This window comes from Juglans regia, chromosome 10 (genome assembly GCF_001411555.2).
Source record: "Juglans regia cultivar Chandler chromosome 10, Walnut 2.0, whole genome shotgun sequence".
In the NCBI taxonomy this organism is placed as follows: domain Eukaryota; kingdom Viridiplantae; phylum Streptophyta; class Magnoliopsida; order Fagales; family Juglandaceae; genus Juglans; species Juglans regia.
The window spans coordinates 34,109,195-34,129,513 of record NC_049910.1 but is presented as its reverse complement, the minus strand read 5'-3'; the positions used below and the strand labels follow the sequence as shown (position 1 = coordinate 34,129,513).

The window sequence follows — 20,319 nt, the reverse complement described above, 5'->3', positions numbered from 1 at the left end:
GGTCTCGGTTGGCACTAGGTGTCTGCAACTTCAACCTCAAAACCATTCTACTGCGAGATGGTTGTATGTTTGGCGCATATCTTCTTTTTAAGCTAGGTAGAGATATCTGACTTAGAGATGTTTGGTCTCCTAGCTTGCTATCCATACTGGCCGGGGCCTTGATACTTAGCCGTTTTAATTTGTTTGGACAACAACATTAGCTTTGGTTGCATGTCTTCATCCTACTTTCAGAAATTGTTTAGAGGAACAACATGATACAAATCAATGTCTACGTGTGAAAAGCACAGCACATCGTTACCATGAGTTTTTACCATTTAGGTTGGAGTGCAGCAGTTCATCATGCTCAGGCACGCCCGTTGTCCGGTGCCACTCGGGTTGTCAGTTTTGAAACAACAGGCCTCGTCCCTGAGAAAACCATCTAGCAATTGTCTCCTGATGGGAACAATTGGATAGGTTTTAGGTTCCGTTTGGATGTTGAGTTGAATTGAGTTCTTTATGAATAGTAATGAGTTGAGTTGGTAGAGTGAGTTTTGTGAGACCCATCTAAAATGAGTTTAGATGTGTTTTGATGTTAAGATGAATTTAGATATATTTATGGAAAGTTGAAAAAGATTGTGGGTCCCGCATGTAAAGAGGTATTGAGTTGAAAAAAAATTGTAAGTCCTACGTGTAAAAAAAATTTGTGTTGAGATGAGTTTAGTGATTTGAGAGTTGGGTATTTGGATATTAAATTCAACTTAAAATTAGATTGAACTAAGTTAATCTAAGTTTAGTCCAAATTTCAAACGGGATTAGTCTATGCTTTCAAAAGCAATAATCTCGAGTTCCTGTAGATTCTCAGTCTACTCAGGCCAACCAAAGATTATGGCTTAGAAAAGGCAGGTTTTATTGGTTATTACTATCGTTTGCTTTTATCTTATGCTATTACTAACGATGTGATGCATTAATTTTAGACGCTATTGGAAAGGAAACCATTCAATCGAAGAAATTCAATTTGGTTTTATGTGACATTCTACTCGTCAAAACAGTTAACAACACAAAATATCGATGTTTATTTTTTTTTATTATAAACTCTATTGAGTCCTATGACAACTGTATTTATATACTGGCTTGTAAATTTCACAACTCCACTTCAAATATAATCAAACGACCAATTGAGCAGCAAAACTGCACAACCATGTTTGATATGATCGAAGATAACAACTGCGCAACTGCAAATTCACATACAACCTATAAGTTTGCCTTGCATGTAGATTTATTATGCCCCGTTCCCTTGCACCTAGTGCAACAAACCGGCCTCTTGGACACTCCCTTACTGCTGGTCTGCTCTTTTTGTTGGCTGGGGGGCCGCGTCGTGCAAGGAGGAAGTAGAGGCAGAGAATCCGAGGACGTTTTTTCATTACTTGAAGGAATGGAAATGGCAGATACAGGGTTTATGGACATTGAATATGTTAGACGGAAGCTATCAACTGTGAAGCACCCTGAACAGTGATCATACACATTCCTGCCTGTAGAATTAAAGACAGCAATAGCATGGCGGCAAGGTAGCCCAGAAGCTTTCCATCCTAGACAAGTGCAGTCCCACTTATCAATATCCACCACATGAATGGAATCATCATGAACTTCAAAAAGGGTATCAGATGAGAACAATACTTTCAAGCCCTGTGCTTTAGGAGTTTCTTCTCGCAATTTTTCCTCCTTGGATGGAGTAAGTTTTGTAGACCACCTACTCGATTCTGTTTGACGAGTTTTAATCAACTCCATCAACTTGTATCTTAGCATTTCGACCTTCTGTATTATCGGTAGCTCCCGCACTTCCTCTATCCAGTTGGTGTATGTCTCTCCAACATTTTCAGTGAAGTGATTATACCGCTCACCCTTAAATACTGCATTTGTCCAGTGCTCTGGCTCAATTTGCAAGACCCAGTCATATGCTTTTGAGGACACACGTTTAATTTGCTCAGTACATATTCTTAAACCATCATGTCGGACAGCATGGGCAGCAGCCACAAAAAAGCCAGGCAAAGAACCCCTTCCGTTTCCATGAAATGGGCCCTTCAAGTTTTTCTTGAAGTTTTCTATTAGATGGAATATCGAATATCCATAATGAGCCTTCTGAAATACTTCAAGTACCAGCTTCTTTAAGCCCTTCTCTCTGTCAGAGACAAAAGTTATGAATATTGAAGTAGACATTGCTGATTTCAACTGCTCCAAAAACCAACGCCAATTCTTATCATTCTCGGTATCTACTACAGCAAATGCAACGGGGAAAACACCGTCATTACCATCCAATGCAGTAGCTGTCAACAAAACCTCGTGGTACTTTGATTTTAAAGATGTGGTGTCAAGGAAAAGAAGGGGGCGACAACCATTTTGAAAACCAAACATTGTAGCGTGAAAGGATACAAAAAGGCGCTGAAATCTTTTATCTTCAGTAGCACAAAGCTTAACAATACTACCAGGATTTGCCTCCATCATCTTCTCACAAAACACAGGAAACTGCTTATATGCTTCTTTATATGAACCCTGAAGTTGCTCCCGGGCATCCTCAATTCCACGCCATACTTGAGTATAATTCAGCTCAATCCCAAAGTCACGAAGAATGCTGTTAGCAATTTCCTTTGGTTTGTGATGAGGGCTACCTCGTAATATTTCCTTTATGATACTCACCAACCAATTCTTTGACGGATGAGCAGACTTCCAAGATTCCCCTCCACACGAATGCGATTTATTCATCTTTTTAATCCTGAAGGACTCTGAGGATGAGTCCCAGGAAGCATGAATCCTCCAAGAACAGCCTTCTGATATACATGTGCCACTAGCACGGTAAGTGTCATTCTTTTTTAACCTGTACATAAAACGATGCGCTATGGCATATTTCTGGAGAGCATCCCGAAATTCATACACACTTTTGAATACCTGACCAACACCAACAATTCCATCTTTCCAAGATGAAACTAGTTTTTCAGGTGGAACATCACTTGAACTAGCAAGGATAGAGGAACCGTAAGAATCTTCTTCACAGGTTGAAGTATCTTGTTGCTGCTTTGGATTGTCGGTTGCTGTTGCAGCATTGCAATTTTGGGTGTTCTTTTTTCTGGATGAACTTTTCCTTTTCTCCTCAATATAGTCAGTGACATCAACAATAGCAGGACGATTTGCACTAACTTTCCAGGATGCAGTTCGCCTTCGTTTCTTAACAGTATCAGCAGGGGTGGAAGACATATCAATTATATTTGGGTCATGAGCAGTTGCATCAGTGGCAATGGCAATGGAACCGGCTGGACTGGAATAAGCAGCATCTGGATTATCATTGGCAGTATTGGCAGCTGCTGTAACAGATATAATGGAGTCAGCAGGTCTTTCTACAGGAAGAGCGACAGGGGAAACTGGACCAATGCTGGAATTAGCAGTAATGAGTTCTTCAGCTGCATTTATTGCAACAGGAAGAGCAGCAGCGGCATGGGGTGCAGCAGCAGAGGTACTGAAGTCAGCAACAGGGGGTACAGTTTCAGCTACTTTTATTGCACTTGCCCTGCAACTAATGAATTGTGAGATTCGAAGCAAACAAAATTTGCAGATTTGCTGCAATCACCAGCCTATAATCAGTCACCATGCACCGCATACAGTAGACAGAGTCATTATCTCCATTTCATTAAAAAGCAACAAGACTTTATTCTTCTTCCCATTGTGTCTTTTGATGCAGTGAGTGACATGGAAGCTTTTTTAACACCACCAGCTGAGCAGTGGTGCTCAGAAAAGTGGATATATTGATTGTTCACGACTAGAGAAAAAGAAACTTTAGCATCCTGCTTCTGCAAGTAGGATGTAGCAAAACAAAGCGGAAGAATAAAGAGGAAGAAAGAAAGAAATACCTGCTATGACTGTTCAAGTCTTCATGATCAAAACCTGCTCTCCCCATGACAAAAACGTCGGCAGTTACTGAACTTCCATGAAATTTACACATCCTTTTGAGGTCTTTGTCATTTGATAAACTGATGAGGGTTTGTCTGTTTCCTGGGAGGAAATACTTTATGGATATGGAATTACATTCCAAATTCCACATTTCAGCTAATTTTAATTTGAGATCTTCAAACATGGTTTCACAATTGATATCTATTGCATGTGCCTCACCTCCAGTGTATGACATCGATCCATCCTCATTTGTGACAAACTCACCACCAGATTGGCAAATCAATATAAGCTTTCCCCTTGCCATTGTAATGAACTTCATGTTCCAAATAAAATAAAAAAGTTACTTTCTCTCCAGTCTAGCCTCCAACTTTTCATCCACTATGGTCATTGTCTATATTTAGTGCTTGGTGATGTTAATAACTACGACACATACAAAGGTCAATCATGTACATAAAATTCAGTCATGATGGTAGTTAAAATGCATCCAATAAGTTGATTTGGAAAAAGCTTACAATGAAATCAAATTTGTTCATCGGTCTACAAGAAAATGTTCCCATGGAATAATCTGTTCATTTCGTCTTGCAAAGCAATGAAACCACCAATGTGGGAGTGAAATTTGAAGGCATGACCACTATGGCCAGAACAACAGAGAAATTCACTTATAGTCTCTTATAACGCTCTTCTTGTATCACTATATCATCAAGCAATGCATAGGTGATGATCTTGTATATTTCACGTGTACTTGGCTATTGCCTATCCCTACTATCAATAAAATTTTGTTTACCAATAAAAAAATCTCTTATAACACTCTGTTCAACCAGTGTATACAGAAATAAATAGCTAGCTTTAAAGGGGTTTGGAGAATACAATACTTTTCAATTCCATATTTTTCAATTCAATATAAAAGAAGATGGAGAATAGAAATATCCTATTTCTATGGGACATCCAAGCACCAGGTCACACAGTGTGGGAAATGGTTTGTTTGAAGTGTATAACATATTGAATTGATGAAACTACCACAAAATGCAGTTGACTATATATCCATTTCTCCACTCAAATTTACTTACAAACAAAATCTCAACTCAAACAATACAAATCTATTTAGCACTGATATGTCAGGACCAACCAAGTGATGGCCTAATGCATACATACCATAGAAAATTGGTGAAAGAGTCATATTTTTTTATTCTTATTCAATTACAAAAAGCGTCCAAACAAGCAAATGGTAGTGATAGCAAATTACTCCAATACCTACAATCCAAAAAACAACCAACCAATGTCAGTGGTAAAACGTATAAAAGGTTTATGAAATAATGGTTTGGTGGTGAATTGCCTTGGTCGATCTTCTTCCTTTATTCGTATTTGTTAGTTCAAAAACTAACCAACCAAATTCTCCCTTAAAAAGCCTCTCAGTTAAACATAATCTTCATCATCCAGTTTCCCAACGACCAAATTAAACAACCTAAGACCATTGACTCCGCATCCTTAGATTTATGTTTGTAGATCTCAAGTAAAACTCAACAAAGCTATACAAGAGGTGCATTTCAACCCAGCCAAGTGTGCTTACTGCAGTAAAACTCTTACAATTATTTTCTTTAGTAAAAGAAAGAACCTCTTAATTCATATCCGTATCCTCTCATTTATTTTCTTTATAAATGAGAGGATACGGATATGAATGAAAAACCCAGTTCACCATATTAACCAAGACAATGACAGAACACTGTTAGTGTACTACCAATGCAAAGCAATTAAACACCGTTTACAGCAAAATCCATGCGGTCTAACTGTAAATCATATCTAAAGGTAGCAGGACAGCATGCTTTTCTCAGTTGGCCAACTTAAATCAGCTCAGCAACAAAGTCGACCAAACAAGACGCTATATGATTATCCACCACCAAATACATCAAAGTAAGCACTTTTTATAAAAACCCATGAATCTTAAGTTCAATGCATTTTATTAAACTACTACAGAGACCCGCGTTGCGTTTATAACACCTGTGAAAATGGTTTAACCGTATGAAGAAGAATATTATTAATTGTGAATAACACTTAAATGAAAGAAACAGAAATATTTAGAGTGAAAAATAATGGGCAAAAGAATTAAAGTAAAAATCAAAAGTTGCAGGTAGATAGAGAGAGGAGGGCGGCGGGAATTACCAGAAACGGTGGTGCAGGGACTTTCAGGTGGATGAAAACCCTAGACTTGGGGGCTTTTCGGAAATAGGGGAAAAATAGTTCGACGTACTGAAAGGAGGAGGACCGAGGAAGGACGGGTTGAAAAAGAATTATATCTTAAATATGGTGCTGTTGTTGGAATAGAAAATCTTTAGATACGGTCTCTTTTGCAATTATGTGTTAAAACATCATCTGAATTCTGAAGTCAGCCAAGTGTTGTGTTCCGTATCGGTTTTTTTGTTTTTTTGTTTTTTGGCTTGATTATTTAAATGTTATTATTTATGATGTTTCATTTACTATTATATTTAAAATTTATTTTGTTCCTCAAAGTCATTTAAGAAAATTTAATGACACGTGAAATTTAGAGATTTTCATAATGAGTATTGTTCTACGTACTTACATTTTTACTTACACTACTTTTTTTTTGTTAATTTTATTTTAAAATTCAAAATAATTTTATAATTTTTAATATATCAATAACTGCAACGTAAAGAAAATTACAAGACTTATATAATTGTTTTATAATATCACGCCCAAACTATTAAACATGTCACTTTAAATTTCTAACTATCCAGTACCCACCACTCATTTTCTAATTTACTATTTTTAGGTCTAATCATCAATATCATACTTTTTATTATTATTATTATTACTATTGGATATCAGAAAGAAGGTTACTAATTTTGGGGCATAGATTCTTGAAAAAAAAAAAGTTTCGAACATGCATTTAGTATAATTTAAAAGAAAATCTTTCAAATTTCTAGAAATTATTTGCACTCAAGAATAAGAATCTTAGAGTCGGAGGAAGCATATTATCAAAAACCAAACTCTTACCACATGAGTTAGTCCCTGGATGTTATTAGACATAAATCTTAGAAAAATGCTACTTATCATTTCTACACTACACATTAATATGTGATTCGTCATTTTTATCTTTCTATTTTTCACATATATCTATACATTAATATGTGTGTCAGTGTATATTTAAATAGAATGACAAAAATGACAAATTACATATTAGTACGTGGTGTAGGAGATAACAAATAACATTTTTCTAAATCTTAATAGCTAAATATGTGGTGTAGGAGAAAATGATGTTCAAACAGATTTTATATATATTGGTGTGAGGATGATACTTCAAGATGAAACTGGGAAGATGCTCTTTACAGCTAGTAAACCCGAGCATGAGATCATTGATCCTATGGAAGTGGAATTTCTGGCAGTCATAAGGGGTTTACAATTATGTTTGCCTTTGGAAATTCATGACCTTCAAGTGGAAAGTGATGCTTTGCTGGTTGTGCAAGAGCTTATAAAAGGGGAGGAGTCTATGTCTATTTGGGGAAGTCTAGTTCTTGAAATTAGAAATATGTTACTAAGGTTTCCTAAAGTTGTAATACAGGTATGGCCAATGCTGCAGCCGATTGTTTGGCTAAATATTCATGGCATCTTCATGACTTAATGGTGTGGTAGAACTTGTTCCCAGAAGTGGTTTCACATATCATTGAGCATGATCCCTTGTAGTTATTTTTTAGATGAATAAAGTTAGTCTTATTATAAAATAAAATTAAAAAAAAAAAGAAAAAAGAAAAAAAAAAGCTAAATTTGAACTATACGCTTAATTTTAAATGATGGTTATAGGATGAGATAGAGTGATAATTTTGATAATTCATCAATCATATTTCACGGAAAGACTATTAATTTACAGAGATAAAGTTTTTTTTTTTTTTTTTGAGAAATTCTATTTTGTAGTCCCCACTTGGGGACTGTATGTGTAGGTATTTTATTAAATGAGAAAAAATATCATTTTAGGAGGAATAGTTTTGTAATTTTAAAAAATTTTAAAGATAAAATTATCTAGACTTGCATTGTTGTCTCCAAATGAGAACTGTATCTCTTTTTTTTTTTCCTTGTTATATACGATATAGTTCTTTTGGATGGAATAACAAAATCAACAGAACGCATCTATCTCACGTTTTTGTTTTGTTGGGATCATGGTTCCTACGATCTGTTTGGACATATTGCAAATAAAATTCAAAATGAATGGAAGAGAAGCGAGCTCCATAGGTTGGTTCCCTCATTCACTGTAAACAACCATGATCGAATTTATTATCTTCATATCATACGTCATAATCGGATTACATATGACGTGATACTTTCATCCTATCACAACATATCATGTAATTAAGATTGTTTATGTAAACATTAATTTGAATTGACGTAACATCTTATGATAATAAAAATATTACATGTGCATGCATACTCTAGTAGTACCTAGTAATCATTGATCATCTCATCTTATACGATGCAAGGTTGATGGATTTAAGGAAGTATCTATAGCTTGTTTATCTAATGAGCTCGACGTTCTTTGATCTTTTAATTTTATTTTCAATGGTATATGGTACTTTTTCTCCCCTAATGTATATATAGAACATATGTTATGTACTTGTTTGACAATTAATAAATGAGTGTTAGCTAAAGTCTTGATTTAGACTACATTTGGATATTAAGCTGAATTGAGCTCTCTATGAATAATAGTGAGTTGAGATGGTGAAGTAAGTTGTATGGAGCCTACCTTCGATGAGTGTAGATGTGTTTGGATATTAAAATGAGTTTAGATGTATTTATGAGAAGTTGAAAAAAATTGTGGGTCTCACGTGTAAAGATGTGTTCAATTGAAAAATATTGTAGGTTTCACGTATAAAGAGATTTTAAGATGAGATGAGTTTAGTAATTTGAGAGTTAGATATTTGGATGTTAAAAGATGATTAAATCTGAACTAAACTCAGCTGAGCTGAGTGCAGTCAAAGAACTAAACTATCACTTAATCATGCATAAACAAATTTATCCCAAGATCATCATTCGGATTTGTAAAAGAATGGAATTTTAATTAGGTCGAATCACATCAAACTTGGCTCTTAACTAGTTATATATTTAGGTTTTGATTGTACGTTTAATATTATCATGTATTAAATAATGTTTTTTTTTTTTTTGGCTGATATTTTATCATCCAAGTATTACTTAATGAGTAATGATAGGAATATAACTTTTACGTGTAACATTATCGTACAATAATCAAACATTTTCAATACAGATAAAAGAATTAATAATCTGATAAAAAAAAGAATTAATAATTTAATTATTATGCCAAAAAGTGTGGGATTGGCTTTCGTCACCTTGCATCAATACATTTTAGAGTCCTTTTTAAAATTTCTCCTTAGTAGAGTGTAAATCGGTCCAATCTGATTTGTGGGTGATGAATCGAAATTTCGGTCTATCATTTTCTTTTGGATTGGGCTGGATTGAACAGTCATAGGGATCGAACCAAACCGTTAGCTATCAGTTCGGTTCGATCTGATTGGTGCGTTCCGTTCGACCTAATTATTTTTTATTTGTTTTCTTCTTTTTTTTTCAAATAAATTAATAAATTTTTTAAATTACTAAATTAAAATTAAGTTAATTATTAATATGAATTATGTAACTAACTCATTAAAATAATATTTATATGGTCAATGATAATAAATTAAATAAAAATTATATCATTAACTTATATAATTACTATGTAAAAATAATATATTAAATTATTAAAAATATTTTAAAATATATATATAGGAGTTCGGTCTGGTATGGTTCGGTCCAATTCAAAATTTATAAACCCCAAGATGGAACCAAATTGTTTCGGTCCACAATTTATGGGATCGAGACCTACTAGTCTGGAGTTCGGTCCAGTCCGAACCGAATGGTTCAATCCAATCAATCTTTTCGGTCCGGACCGAACTCCTTACGCCCTTACTTCTTGGGATCCCTTTGAATCTATCTCATGTCTTTCCTCCAAGTAATTGTTTGGGCTAGCTTGAATGAATGATTCATGGATGATTTTAAGGAAAAATTAAAGTGGACCCAAACACGAAATTGGGATTCATTTATGAAGTACTTATTACTCGTGATATTTTGTCAATTTAATTTTAAGGTTATGTTTGGGTAGTGAGAGTATTCTTTATTTTATTATTATTTTTTACCTACTTTTTTACTATTCATTACTTTTTATATACTTTTTAATACTATTCAATATTATATTATTACTTTTTTACTATTATTCATAAACATTCTCAATATTTCTTAAATATTCTCACTACCCAAACGTAGCTAAATCTCTCTCTTGTTGTCAATTTAAAATAATTCTATTTTTCAGAAAAATGTTAAAAATATATACGTTTAGGCCCAATATGGTTACACAATTAAGATGAGATGAGATAAGATATTTTGAATAGTAATACAATTTTTGAATTAAGATGAGATGAAATAGTTTGTAAAAAAATTGTGTGTTTGGATAGTGAGATGAGATGAGATAATTTTTAATTTTTGGGATTTGAAAAATGTGTGGGTTTCACTGTTGATTAGAAAGCCGAAAAGTATACTGTTCAAGTACTGTTCACATTAGTTTTGAACTGTTCATATACTGTTCACTGTCAATATTCATTGTAAATTACTGTTTATTTAATTGGATATTTTTAAAATCTAGAGATAAAATATAATGTATTTGGATAGAAAAAACTACTATACAATACAGATGAGATGAACTCTTATAATTCCCAAATGCAACAAAACCGGGCCTTAGTTTTTTGTTACAATCTAATCCCAAATGCGACAAAAACTTTGATTTTTTATTTATTAAAAATCTCTGAATTTTTATTAAAAGTACGTACTAAAGAAATTCATCATGGTGTGTAATCTCTCATTATTATTATTTTTTTTAAAACATCTTCAAGATTTTTCTTTATTGTTATATTTTACCTTTCTATGCATGACTTCTCTTCATTCTTTTCTTAGGGCAGGTTTGGGACACAAGATAAAGTACAAAATTCTCATCTCATCTCGTCTCATCATTACAAATTTTTCAAATCTTCATACAAAATATAATAAATAATTCAACTTTTTCAAATCCCAATACACATTTTTCAAATATCAAAACAATAATAATATTAAAATATAATATTTTAAACTTTAAAACAAAACACAAAATTCTCATCTCACCCCCTAAACCTACCCTTAGACTTTCAAAAAATTTCTTTGTAATCAACGTTGAACATATAATTTATCTTAATTTGAATATATAGATGCATCATATATATATATATATATATTCCTATACTAATAAATATATTAATTTCTTTTAATCTCGAATCATGTTTATAATGTCTGTATATTATGTTTGCCTGTTTGTTACAATATATATTATAGAAAATAAATAAAAATGTAATTATTTGAGTACTAATTAGCCCTCCAAAAGGAAATTCTTGGATTTGTCACTGTGTTTAAGCATATCTTGTTGGATGTCTCAATAGAAAGGAACTATATAATTATATATAATTATAGAAAATTATTATCATCAGCTACTATTTACTATTCTACATTCTGTATTTTATGAAAAAAAAAATTATAAGTATGAAATATGAAAGTAAATAGTGACTGATATATAGTTATTCGTATAACCATATTTTGGTAAGAAAAAAGCAAATTAATGTTGATATTATGTTGAATGATTATAAGGAAAATAGGTAATAATTCCATTTAAAGGGGAGAAACAACGTGAAAGTATAAAAATCCCCAAAAAAAAGTAAAAGACAATTTGGATTTTTTTTTTAAAATTTTGTCCATAACTGTACCATCAACCATGTCAAGTTGCCGACCAAGTTAACGACCATAACGACCAAGGGGGCAAACTAGTCCTTTCACCTCAACAACTAGTCAACTACCAAAAGACAAATAAGCAAAACCAAAGGACCACCATAGCAAAAAACCATAAAAACAAAGTCGAAGAAAGTCGAAACCACAGTACTAAGAAAGTTAAAAGATTCGAATCTTCGAACACTCCGAATCAGAATGCGGATCTGACGGCTATAAAATTACCCCCATGCCTTAAATTCCCGGAGTAATTCTTGGCGTCCAAACACCTCTTAGCCAATAACAATCACATTTTGCCTGCTCGGACCTCACCAAACGTTAAACTCGGAACACCCCAACACACACAACACAAACGTATATACGTACATCTACCTCCAATTGCATTTTTTTTTTCTGTCCCACAAATCTCTCTCCACCATCAAGCTCTGCTTTTCTTTTACTTTGCTTTCCTCCGTCTCTCTCTGCCGGGAAATTTTATTTCCGGTGGCGGGAAAGGGGATTCGGCCGTTGGCTTCAACTGGGTGTTTTGTGAAGTTTGGAAATTTGCTTGGTTGGGGGATCTTACAAACATGGACGCCTCCGTGGCGACGCCGAGAAAGTCGTCGATAACGGAGATGTTCCAGAAGGTTGGCGGGTACCGCCTTGGGAGAAACAGCAGCCACAGGAGGTGCTCAAAAGAGTGCGACTACGATTATGACGAGGACGGCACCGTGGAGCTAGTGCAGATCGGAGCTGAGAGGACCAAAAACGTTCTGATTCTCATGAGTGACACCGGCGGAGGACACAGGGCCTCGGCTGAGGCCATCCGCAACGCCTTTCAGATTGAGTTCGGGGACGAATACAGGGTGATTGTCCGTGAATCTCTTCTGGGTTCTCTTAAATTTTGCTCAATTTTCACCTTTTTTTTTAATTTTTCTTTTCCTCGCTCTGTGTTCTTGACCTAGTGGTCCCCTGATGGTATTGTTATTTGGAACTATTAAGTTCCTTTTCGTGAAAGAAAGAAAAGAATCATGAACAGTTTCTTTACAAAATCGTGAATAGCGTGTTTTTATGTTCTTATTAGGTTTCTTTGGATTTATCTGTTCTGTTATTCCCACTAAGCCATGTTCTGATGCCATATATTATTCTTTCTAATGATTTTTTTTCCTACCTAAAGCTTATGTGAAATCTTGTCAATAATGCACCTTTTGTTCTCTCTCTCTCTCTCTCTCTCTCTATATATATATATATATATAAATATATATATTCCACAAGGATTGCTACTCTTAACTTCACCTTTAAGATCTTCAAAATCCAAATGTTGAAAAGCCATTTGTTATTTTTTACTTACCTGCCATTCATTTGATGCCAAGAGATGATGGTTAAAAGATGATGAATATCAATCTTTTTGTGAATAATAAACTTGATTCCATTCTGTTCCAGTTCTTCTACTTTGTAGCTACTAGTTTGTGGTCTTGAAAGTCTCTCCCATCTTAATTGTCTTTCGACTCTTTCTCTCTGCTGTTTTAACAGTGATGCAGAAGTGGAAAAATTGCTTGTTTCTTTGTTAGATTCCTTGCTAATATTACTAAACTTTCCAGTTCTCTCAAATAAAAAATCTATCATATCACGTGAATCTTCAATCTGAATAATCATCAATTTCTATCATTCTTGGGGTTTTCTCCCCTCTATTTTGTCCTTACCAGTGGCACCTTCTCATTTAGATTTTTGTGAAAGATGTTTGGAAAGAGTACACCGGCTGGCCTTTGAACGACATGGAGAGATCATACAAGTTCATGGTGAAACATGTACAGTTATGGAAGGTTGCTTTTCACAGTACCTATCCCCGATGGATACACAACTGCTATCTTGCCGCCATTGCCGCTTACTATGCCAAGTACTTCTTGATCCTTTTAGCCCTTTAACTTATCACTCTCATTGTCACTTACAATATTTCATTTTAGGATAATAACTATTTCTTGCAACCAACTGGATTGCAGTTTCCATTACAATGTATATAAGCAAGCATATATATTATGAGTCAATACTCTTTTTTTATACTAAGATCTAAGTCCTTCAACCTTACTTATAGATAATATTAGATGAAGAATTAAATGACATTTTATTACATTCACTTATATGTTTTTGCACTCATCATTAACCCACTAGGCACTTAATCAATTGGGGGTGGAGATAATAATTATTGAAGACATGATTGCTTACTTTTGACGCAAAGATGATGTATCTCTCTTAGCTGTAGCACATGTTAGTTCTGTTTAGGCGTAAAAGATTATCAAAATCTTAAATATATTTTTCGTTCAATGGGTTTCTCTAAATTGTCATGGATTTTGTGATTCTAGGGAGGTGGAGGCTGGTCTAATGGAGTACAGGCCGGATATAATCATTAGTGTCCATCCTTTGATGCAGCATATTCCTTTGTGGGTTCTTAACAAGCAAGGCCTCCAGAAGAAAGTGATTTTTGTCACTGTCATCACAGACCTAAATTCTTGCCATCCTACTTGGTATGGTTAACAAACCCATTTGGAACTCCAATTGTAATTTCTGCATATTAATCGTAGTCCACTTTGTATTATATTCTAACATTCAAGCTGAATCCAGGTTTCACCCTGGGGTTAATAGATGCTATTGCCCATCACAGGAGGTAGCCAAGAGAGCTCTACTTGATGGTCTTGAAGAGTCTCAAATCCGTGTTTTTGGCTTACCCATACGACCTTCTTTTGCCCGTGCAGTTCTTTCCAAGGTGTGTGTTGAAATTGTGAAGCTTGTGAGGTTTATTGACTGGAGTGTCTGATTTTTATTGTGTTTGGCTGGTTGATGTCTTGGATTTACAGGATCAGTTGAGAAACGAACTTGAGATGGACCCTCACTTGCCTGCAGTTTTGTTAATGGGAGGTGGTGAAGGGATGGGACCTGTTAAGAAAACTGCTTTGGCGCTTGGGGAATCACTTTTTGATAAAGATCTTGGAAAACCTATTGGGCAATTAATTATTATATGTGGCCGTAATGCAACCTTAGCCACTACACTTGAAACTGAGAAGTGGACGATCCCAGTAAAGGTAATGGTTTTCTTGAAGTTGTTAGCATCAAGAAACCAAATTCATCTTGAGCATCCGTTAAAAGCTTGTTACCCTTTGATGTAGGTGAGAGGGTTTGAGACCCAAATGGAAAAATGGATGGGGGCTTGTGACTGCATAATTACGAAAGTATGTGGAAATCTTGTCCTCAATCCCTTGTTGAATATGCATATTATCAAGCATCTTACTCATGGTTTCTATGGGTTTTCCATGTTTCACATTTCATAGGCTGGACCTGGTACAATTGCTGAGGCATTGATCAGGGGGCTTCCTATTGTTCTCAATGACTACATCCCTGGACAAGTTAGTCTTCAAATTTTTCTTGTGCGCGAAAGATAACCTGGAAAATTCAGGTTTCTAGTTGTACTCTCATTTCTAATACTAACCTTTTGCTTTTCTGGTGACCTCAGGAAAAGGGCAATGTACCCTATGTTGTAGACAATGGTGCTGGTGTCTTCACTCGAAGTCCTAATGAAACAGCAAGAATTGTGACCGAATGGTTCAGCACCAAGAAAGATGAACTCCAGAGAATGTCAGAGAATGCTCTTAAACTAGCACAACCTGAAGCTGTCTTCAACATTGTGAAGGACATCAATGAGCTTGTTTGCCAACGTGGGCCTCTAGCCAATATCCCCTACATATTAACATCATCATTCACAAACCTCATTTAATTGACAAAAATCGTGTCTTCAGTGTACGACAAAGGTTTGCCATATTAGAATACCATGTACAGCTAGCTTTGTCATTGTCAAGATGAGTTGTAGATTATGCTGAACAAGCAAGCTCCATTGGGTCTAAGGGCTGGGATTTCATTAGGGTACTATTTTTTTGGATGAAATAGGATTATGTGAAAGTTGCTGATGTTGTAATTTTTATGTTGCAGTGTTACACGTTTTCTGTTTTTACTCCAAAGGAACTTAGCTTGTTGAATGTTGCTTACCCAAAAAACTATGGTCCTGTAATGCTCCATGAATACACTTCCTTGTCATAATCTGTTGTGACTTTTCTCCCAAAGCATGATGTAAAGTTAGCTTTTCTTTCTTAAAAGAGTAATGCTAGGTATAAGCTTCAAATAAACAAGTTTCATATAAATCTTTTATAAAAAAATAGGTCTCATTAATAAAGAATAGATATTTTACACTTTTTTAAGTGGGGTCCACTTGTTTACAAGGGCTTGAATGAAACTCGTCTATTTCGGATTTGTACAAATCATTTATTTTCTTTATGAGTATATATGACCATTTTTACAAGGTTGCTCCAAAGGAAAAAAGACAACCCATTGAGACTGTTCAAGCACATTGAAGCTTAGAAGCAAGTAATCAAGGGCTTCGAAGCAAACAAATGAAGTAACCTTTTGAAGTAGTTGAAACTGTGAAACTTGGTATGTCCACTTGCAAAGGAAAAAAGATTAGAACAGTCAAATTAAATGTCCATTTTAGTACTTTGAATTAATCCAAGTTGATCAGTTGTTAGTTGTCGTACTCTCAAATATCTTTCTCAAATGTATTTGATAAAATGTGTGGGTCTTGCCTGGAAAAATTCAATAAAGAAGAGGTATTTAGATTAGAGAAATGTTGTCAAAGGTTTGCGACGTCGCTATCTATTGCGTCAAATTGTGCACGTATCGATTCTTTAAACAGTATATTTTCTTAACGTTTCATTCTTTGACAGAGAGAAAATAGTTTCTCAAATATTTTTTAATATCTAAAGAAATTTGAGTCAAAAGTTGTCGAAAAAGAGGAGGCAGACTTTGTGATCAATACCGCAAGTCAGGGATGGTGTTAGGATTATTTTGTTGGAAATGAGATCAAGGGATAGATAATAGATATATACCCTATTCCAAGATAACTATGTTTCATCTTAATTATAATAACTTAAAAACTCTTGCGCCTAATTTAAAAGCATCAAAGTCTCTCAACAACCAAACATGAATTTTCAAAATAATTATTTAAGCAATTATAGGTTAAAAAATTATATGTAATTTAATTATGTATATTAAAAATAAATTGGTAATGTAGTTCCACCCTTCATCAGTCACGCCAACTGCTAATAGCAGTCCGCTTTGCTGAGCCTTTTAGCCTTCCGGCGTTTTCCAATCACTTCCGCCAGTTGATAGAACGGAAAAAATCCTGCTTCTCCCAAGTGAAAATCCACGTAATCTCAGCCCCCGAATTGAAAATTCCAAAACTTTTTACCCCTCTTATTGATAAATCTTGCGCTGCATCGATCATCTGCGCCAGAATTGTTGGGTTGCATTTGGGAAAGATCTGATTTTTGAGAGATCCGATTTCTGTAAGTTGACATCGATTTATCTGGGAAAAGAGAAATATGGTGTGTGAATCAGACTACCTTAATGAAGCGCGTTCATTGGCTTTTTTGGCGGTTAACGGAATTCTTTTCTTTTTATACTTTTTTATGTTGAATAAAAAATTTTGGAAGCTTTCCAAAATGGAAATTATAGAGATGGTTGTAATGGCAGGTTTATCCCTTTAAAGAGCCATATAAGGGGTCCTGCTCCAGCTCCAGCTTCAGCTTCTGATCAAGGTATTTACTCATATTATCGTTATATCTATGCTCGGTAGCGATACTAACAGTACTTTTATACTCCCATGTGATGTTGGGCCACTGGAGTTACCATTCACGAACAAGACTGATGTATGTATTTTGCAATCGTTGTGAAAAAAAAAATACACATAATTAATTAATAATGGTGACTGAACGGCATAAAAAATCACACAGTCACTGCAAAGATGGAAATGAACTGCTAACACAAAAAAAGTTGAGTAAGGATAGCACGTTCATTGCCTATTTCTGTGTAAGTTGAGGTATCTGTGTCTGCAGATAGTACGGATATTGTTGATTAAGCCATCACATTCTTTCGTGCCAATGTCTTCTTCCGAAACTTTGATATTAAGAGCTCAGCGGATAAGCTCCTCATCTATATGACACTGTACATTAATGTGGCTTTGAAGAGGCTCGAAGGTTGCAGAACTTTGGCTGAAGGAACCAAGGCGATAATCAACTTGGGTCTGGAAAAAGTTCCAGTTCCCGGAGAGTCTGGTTTTCCTTTTCCAGGCCTTTTCCCCCTTGCTCAGTCTCAGAAGGAATCAGGCGAAATTCCTTGTCTTTTGTGTTCATTATTAGAATTCATGTCAGAGAGCTTATCCTCAAGTTGCCTGCCTTAATTCTCGTATTGATTGCTTTGGTTTTGAATGTGTGAGGATTGCTGTAGTCTTTTGAAGCTAACTTGAAAAACTTGAGCTATATATTTTTATTTGGACAATTTATAAGGAAATTATGATGTAGCTTCCTCCTGACTTTGGATGATCAATTGTAAATTTTAGTTCTAGACCTCTAGATTTTGTGATGGGAATAGAGTAAACATCCTAGATCGATTATCCTCTAATTTTTAATCCTGACAATGGTGGATTATTATTTTTTACTGGTATTAATTGTATATATGGGTAGAATCATTAATTCAGTTTTTCCTGTTGTGCTCTTCCTAGTCATTCTGTCAAGTTCTCGAGTACGACAACTTGTTTGGTGCCATTCTGCTTGGAGAAAGTCCAATTACTCTGCTTTCAATATCATTTTTATTAATTACTTTATGTTGGATTGCAATTCTTGATCTGAATGATTATTTTCCGTTTTTCCTTTGATATTTAGATTTTTTATGGGAACCATTGGATACTCTACACCCATGAGGTTTTTGCATCCTTTTAAGGTTATGGGTTTGGAGCTCCTGCACATTTTCTTCCATAGTTGGGACTTGTGTACGTCTCAACAACTTGGAACTGAAATGTCAATTCTGCACCAAATTATTGTTCCTTAATATTTTGAGAGGGAATGGCCCCTGCATCAATTATTGTTAAAATTTCAAATCCAAAGGTCATTTTGGACATTGGCTGATATGCTTGTGTAAAATCAATGTGATTTTGTTATTAAAATGACAGATGAATGTTGAGATAGACAATCATATTTAAACACTCGCCCCCCCCTTCATGTGACTGATTGCTTCAGCTGTTCAGCATTAAATATTCTTCTCGTTCTTAATCTTCTAGTAATTGAATGCAGAACTGCTGAGGACGTATATGAAGCAGATAAGGGAGGAAACAAGTGGAAGACTATTAAGTGTTTGTTGTGCTATGTGCGGCAGTTATGGACAGTACGTAAAAGAGAGAGAGCAAGAAAAAAACACAGATTTAACGTGGTTCGGCAGTGTGCCTACATCCACAAGAGTGAGGGCTGAATTTTCACTAACTGTCAAAATAGGGTTACAGAAACTGTATCTATACTAACCCTAGCTGTACAAAGGTAATAGAAAATTTCAATAATACCCCTGTACCTTACCGTACCTTTTCTTTTCTTTTTGCTTTGCCTCATATTGTATTTTCTTCTCTTCCTCGAGGCTGCATGTTGTCACCCTGTTCCTGGTAACTAAGATATTGTGCAAGTTGATTTTCTTGTACAAGAAGTAGGCTTTTTCACAGGTTGGTTAAGGGAATCCGGATTTTGTACTATCCATAAATACAACAGAGTCTGTGTTGTCCTCGATTATTAACCTATTGATCATCACCATCTCTGGTTGATTGGCACGAGATTGTGTATGAAAGATGACCGAGGTGGTTTGGGGAAGCAACTAGCTAGCAAGTCTGTTGGGGTGCTAGTTGATGCCAATATGGGGCCTGATGTCAATTTGCATACTGCTTTAGTGTGAGGTGAAAATGGAACTCCTCCTTTCACAAAATAGATTCACTATCATTGTAATTTGGAGGCCTTGTCCAAGTTCTGAAGCGACTGCAGATTGAGCATGGGTGTAAATCGCATGCAGCAAAAGACCATCAAAGTCTCAACCTGCCTAATGAATGGAAACGTATGAGAAAAGATTTGACCAGAAAAGGAACAATAAAATGCTATTTGCAGTAGAGATTTGAAAAAGTATGTGGTACAGAAAGTTTTGGACATGATCTGATGAGGAGAAATCATATCTCCAACCTACCAACCAACCAACCAAAAGCAGTAACTGAACCTGCCTATGACCAAATCATTGGACCGGTTGGTGGAATTGGCTATCTTATGATGATACATTCCACTAGTGGCATTGGAGGGGCATGCTTCCATGAGAATATGTGGGTGCAAGTGATTTCAAACTATTGACTATTCTAGTTAAGCCCCGGTTTGGATTGAAAATTCATCTCAACTTATCTCATCCCATTATTATATCTTTTTAAAATTTCCATACAAAATATAATAAACAATTCAACTTTTTTAAATTTTAAAATAATAATAATATTAAAAATAATATTTTATTCAACTCATCTCTGTTTGGGGCCTCTTCACAGATAAATAGTATCATTGTGAAATCTGGCTTGGGGCAATTGTTAGGATCTTCACCCTTTCTAAATATCAATTCCATTTATAATGATATCATTATCATGAAATCATTTTTTCACCTAAGGCTTTGTTTAGTTAC

The 20,319-nt window shown here is 35.0% G+C and overlaps 2 protein-coding genes and 1 pseudogene across 9 annotated transcripts; 2 read left to right on the top strand and 1 right to left on the bottom strand.

Moving 5' to 3' along the window:
* Positions 1 to 1,062: 1,062 nt before the first annotated feature.
* LOC108980944 lies at positions 1,063 to 6,176 on the bottom strand. Of its 8 annotated transcripts, none has more exons than XM_035694919.1 (4): positions 6,073 to 6,176; positions 5,068 to 5,166; positions 3,876 to 4,228; positions 1,063 to 3,535 (listed from the first exon to the last, which is right to left on the bottom strand). In XM_035694919.1, the coding sequence occupies exons 2-4, from the start codon at positions 5,068 to 5,070 to the stop codon at positions 1,231 to 1,233; spliced, it is 2,661 nt and encodes an 886-aa protein (XP_035550812.1). In that variant the 5' UTR covers positions 5,071 to 5,166; positions 6,073 to 6,176; the 3' UTR covers positions 1,063 to 1,230. The 8 variants fall into 8 exon arrangements, with proteins under 8 accessions (XP_035550812.1, XP_035550813.1, XP_035550815.1 ...); XM_035694920.1 differs by lacking the exon at positions 5,068 to 5,166 and having other exon boundaries at positions 1,063 to 2,322; positions 2,407 to 3,535; positions 3,876 to 4,306; XM_035694922.1 differs by lacking the exon at positions 5,068 to 5,166 and having other exon boundaries at positions 3,876 to 4,030; positions 4,135 to 4,306.
* Positions 6,177 to 11,972: 5,796 nt separating this feature from the next.
* Positions 11,973 to 15,860, top strand: LOC109008297 (monogalactosyldiacylglycerol synthase 2, chloroplastic-like). Its single transcript, XM_018988337.2, has 8 exons — positions 11,973 to 12,617; positions 13,476 to 13,648; positions 14,112 to 14,273; positions 14,371 to 14,512; positions 14,604 to 14,828; positions 14,913 to 14,975; positions 15,075 to 15,149; positions 15,257 to 15,860. The coding sequence occupies exons 1-8, from the start codon at positions 12,342 to 12,344 to the stop codon at positions 15,515 to 15,517; spliced, it is 1,377 nt and encodes a 458-aa protein (XP_018843882.1). The 5' UTR covers positions 11,973 to 12,341; the 3' UTR covers positions 15,518 to 15,860.
* Positions 15,861 to 17,275: 1,415 nt separating this feature from the next.
* Positions 17,276 to 20,017, top strand: LOC109008293 (annotated as a pseudogene).
* Positions 20,018 to 20,319: the final 302 nt, after the last annotated feature.

Coding starts and splice junctions, on each gene's coding strand:
- LOC108980944 (XM_035694916.1), bottom strand. CDS start 4,234: ATGAAGTTCATTACAATGGCAAGGGGAAAGCTTATATTGATTTGCCAA. Junction 3,536..3,875: donor GACTTGAACAGTCATAGCAG/GTATTTCTTTCT, acceptor CATTAGTTGCAG/GGCAAGTGCAATAAAAGTAG.
- LOC109008297 (XM_018988337.2), top strand. CDS start 12,342: ATGGACGCCTCCGTGGCGACGCCGAGAAAGTCGTCGATAACGGAGATG. Junction 12,618..13,475: donor AGTTCGGGGACGAATACAGG/GTGATTGTCCGT, acceptor CTTCTCATTTAG/ATTTTTGTGAAAGATGTTTG. Junction 14,513..14,603: donor CCCGTGCAGTTCTTTCCAAG/GTGTGTGTTGAA, acceptor TTGGATTTACAG/GATCAGTTGAGAAACGAACT.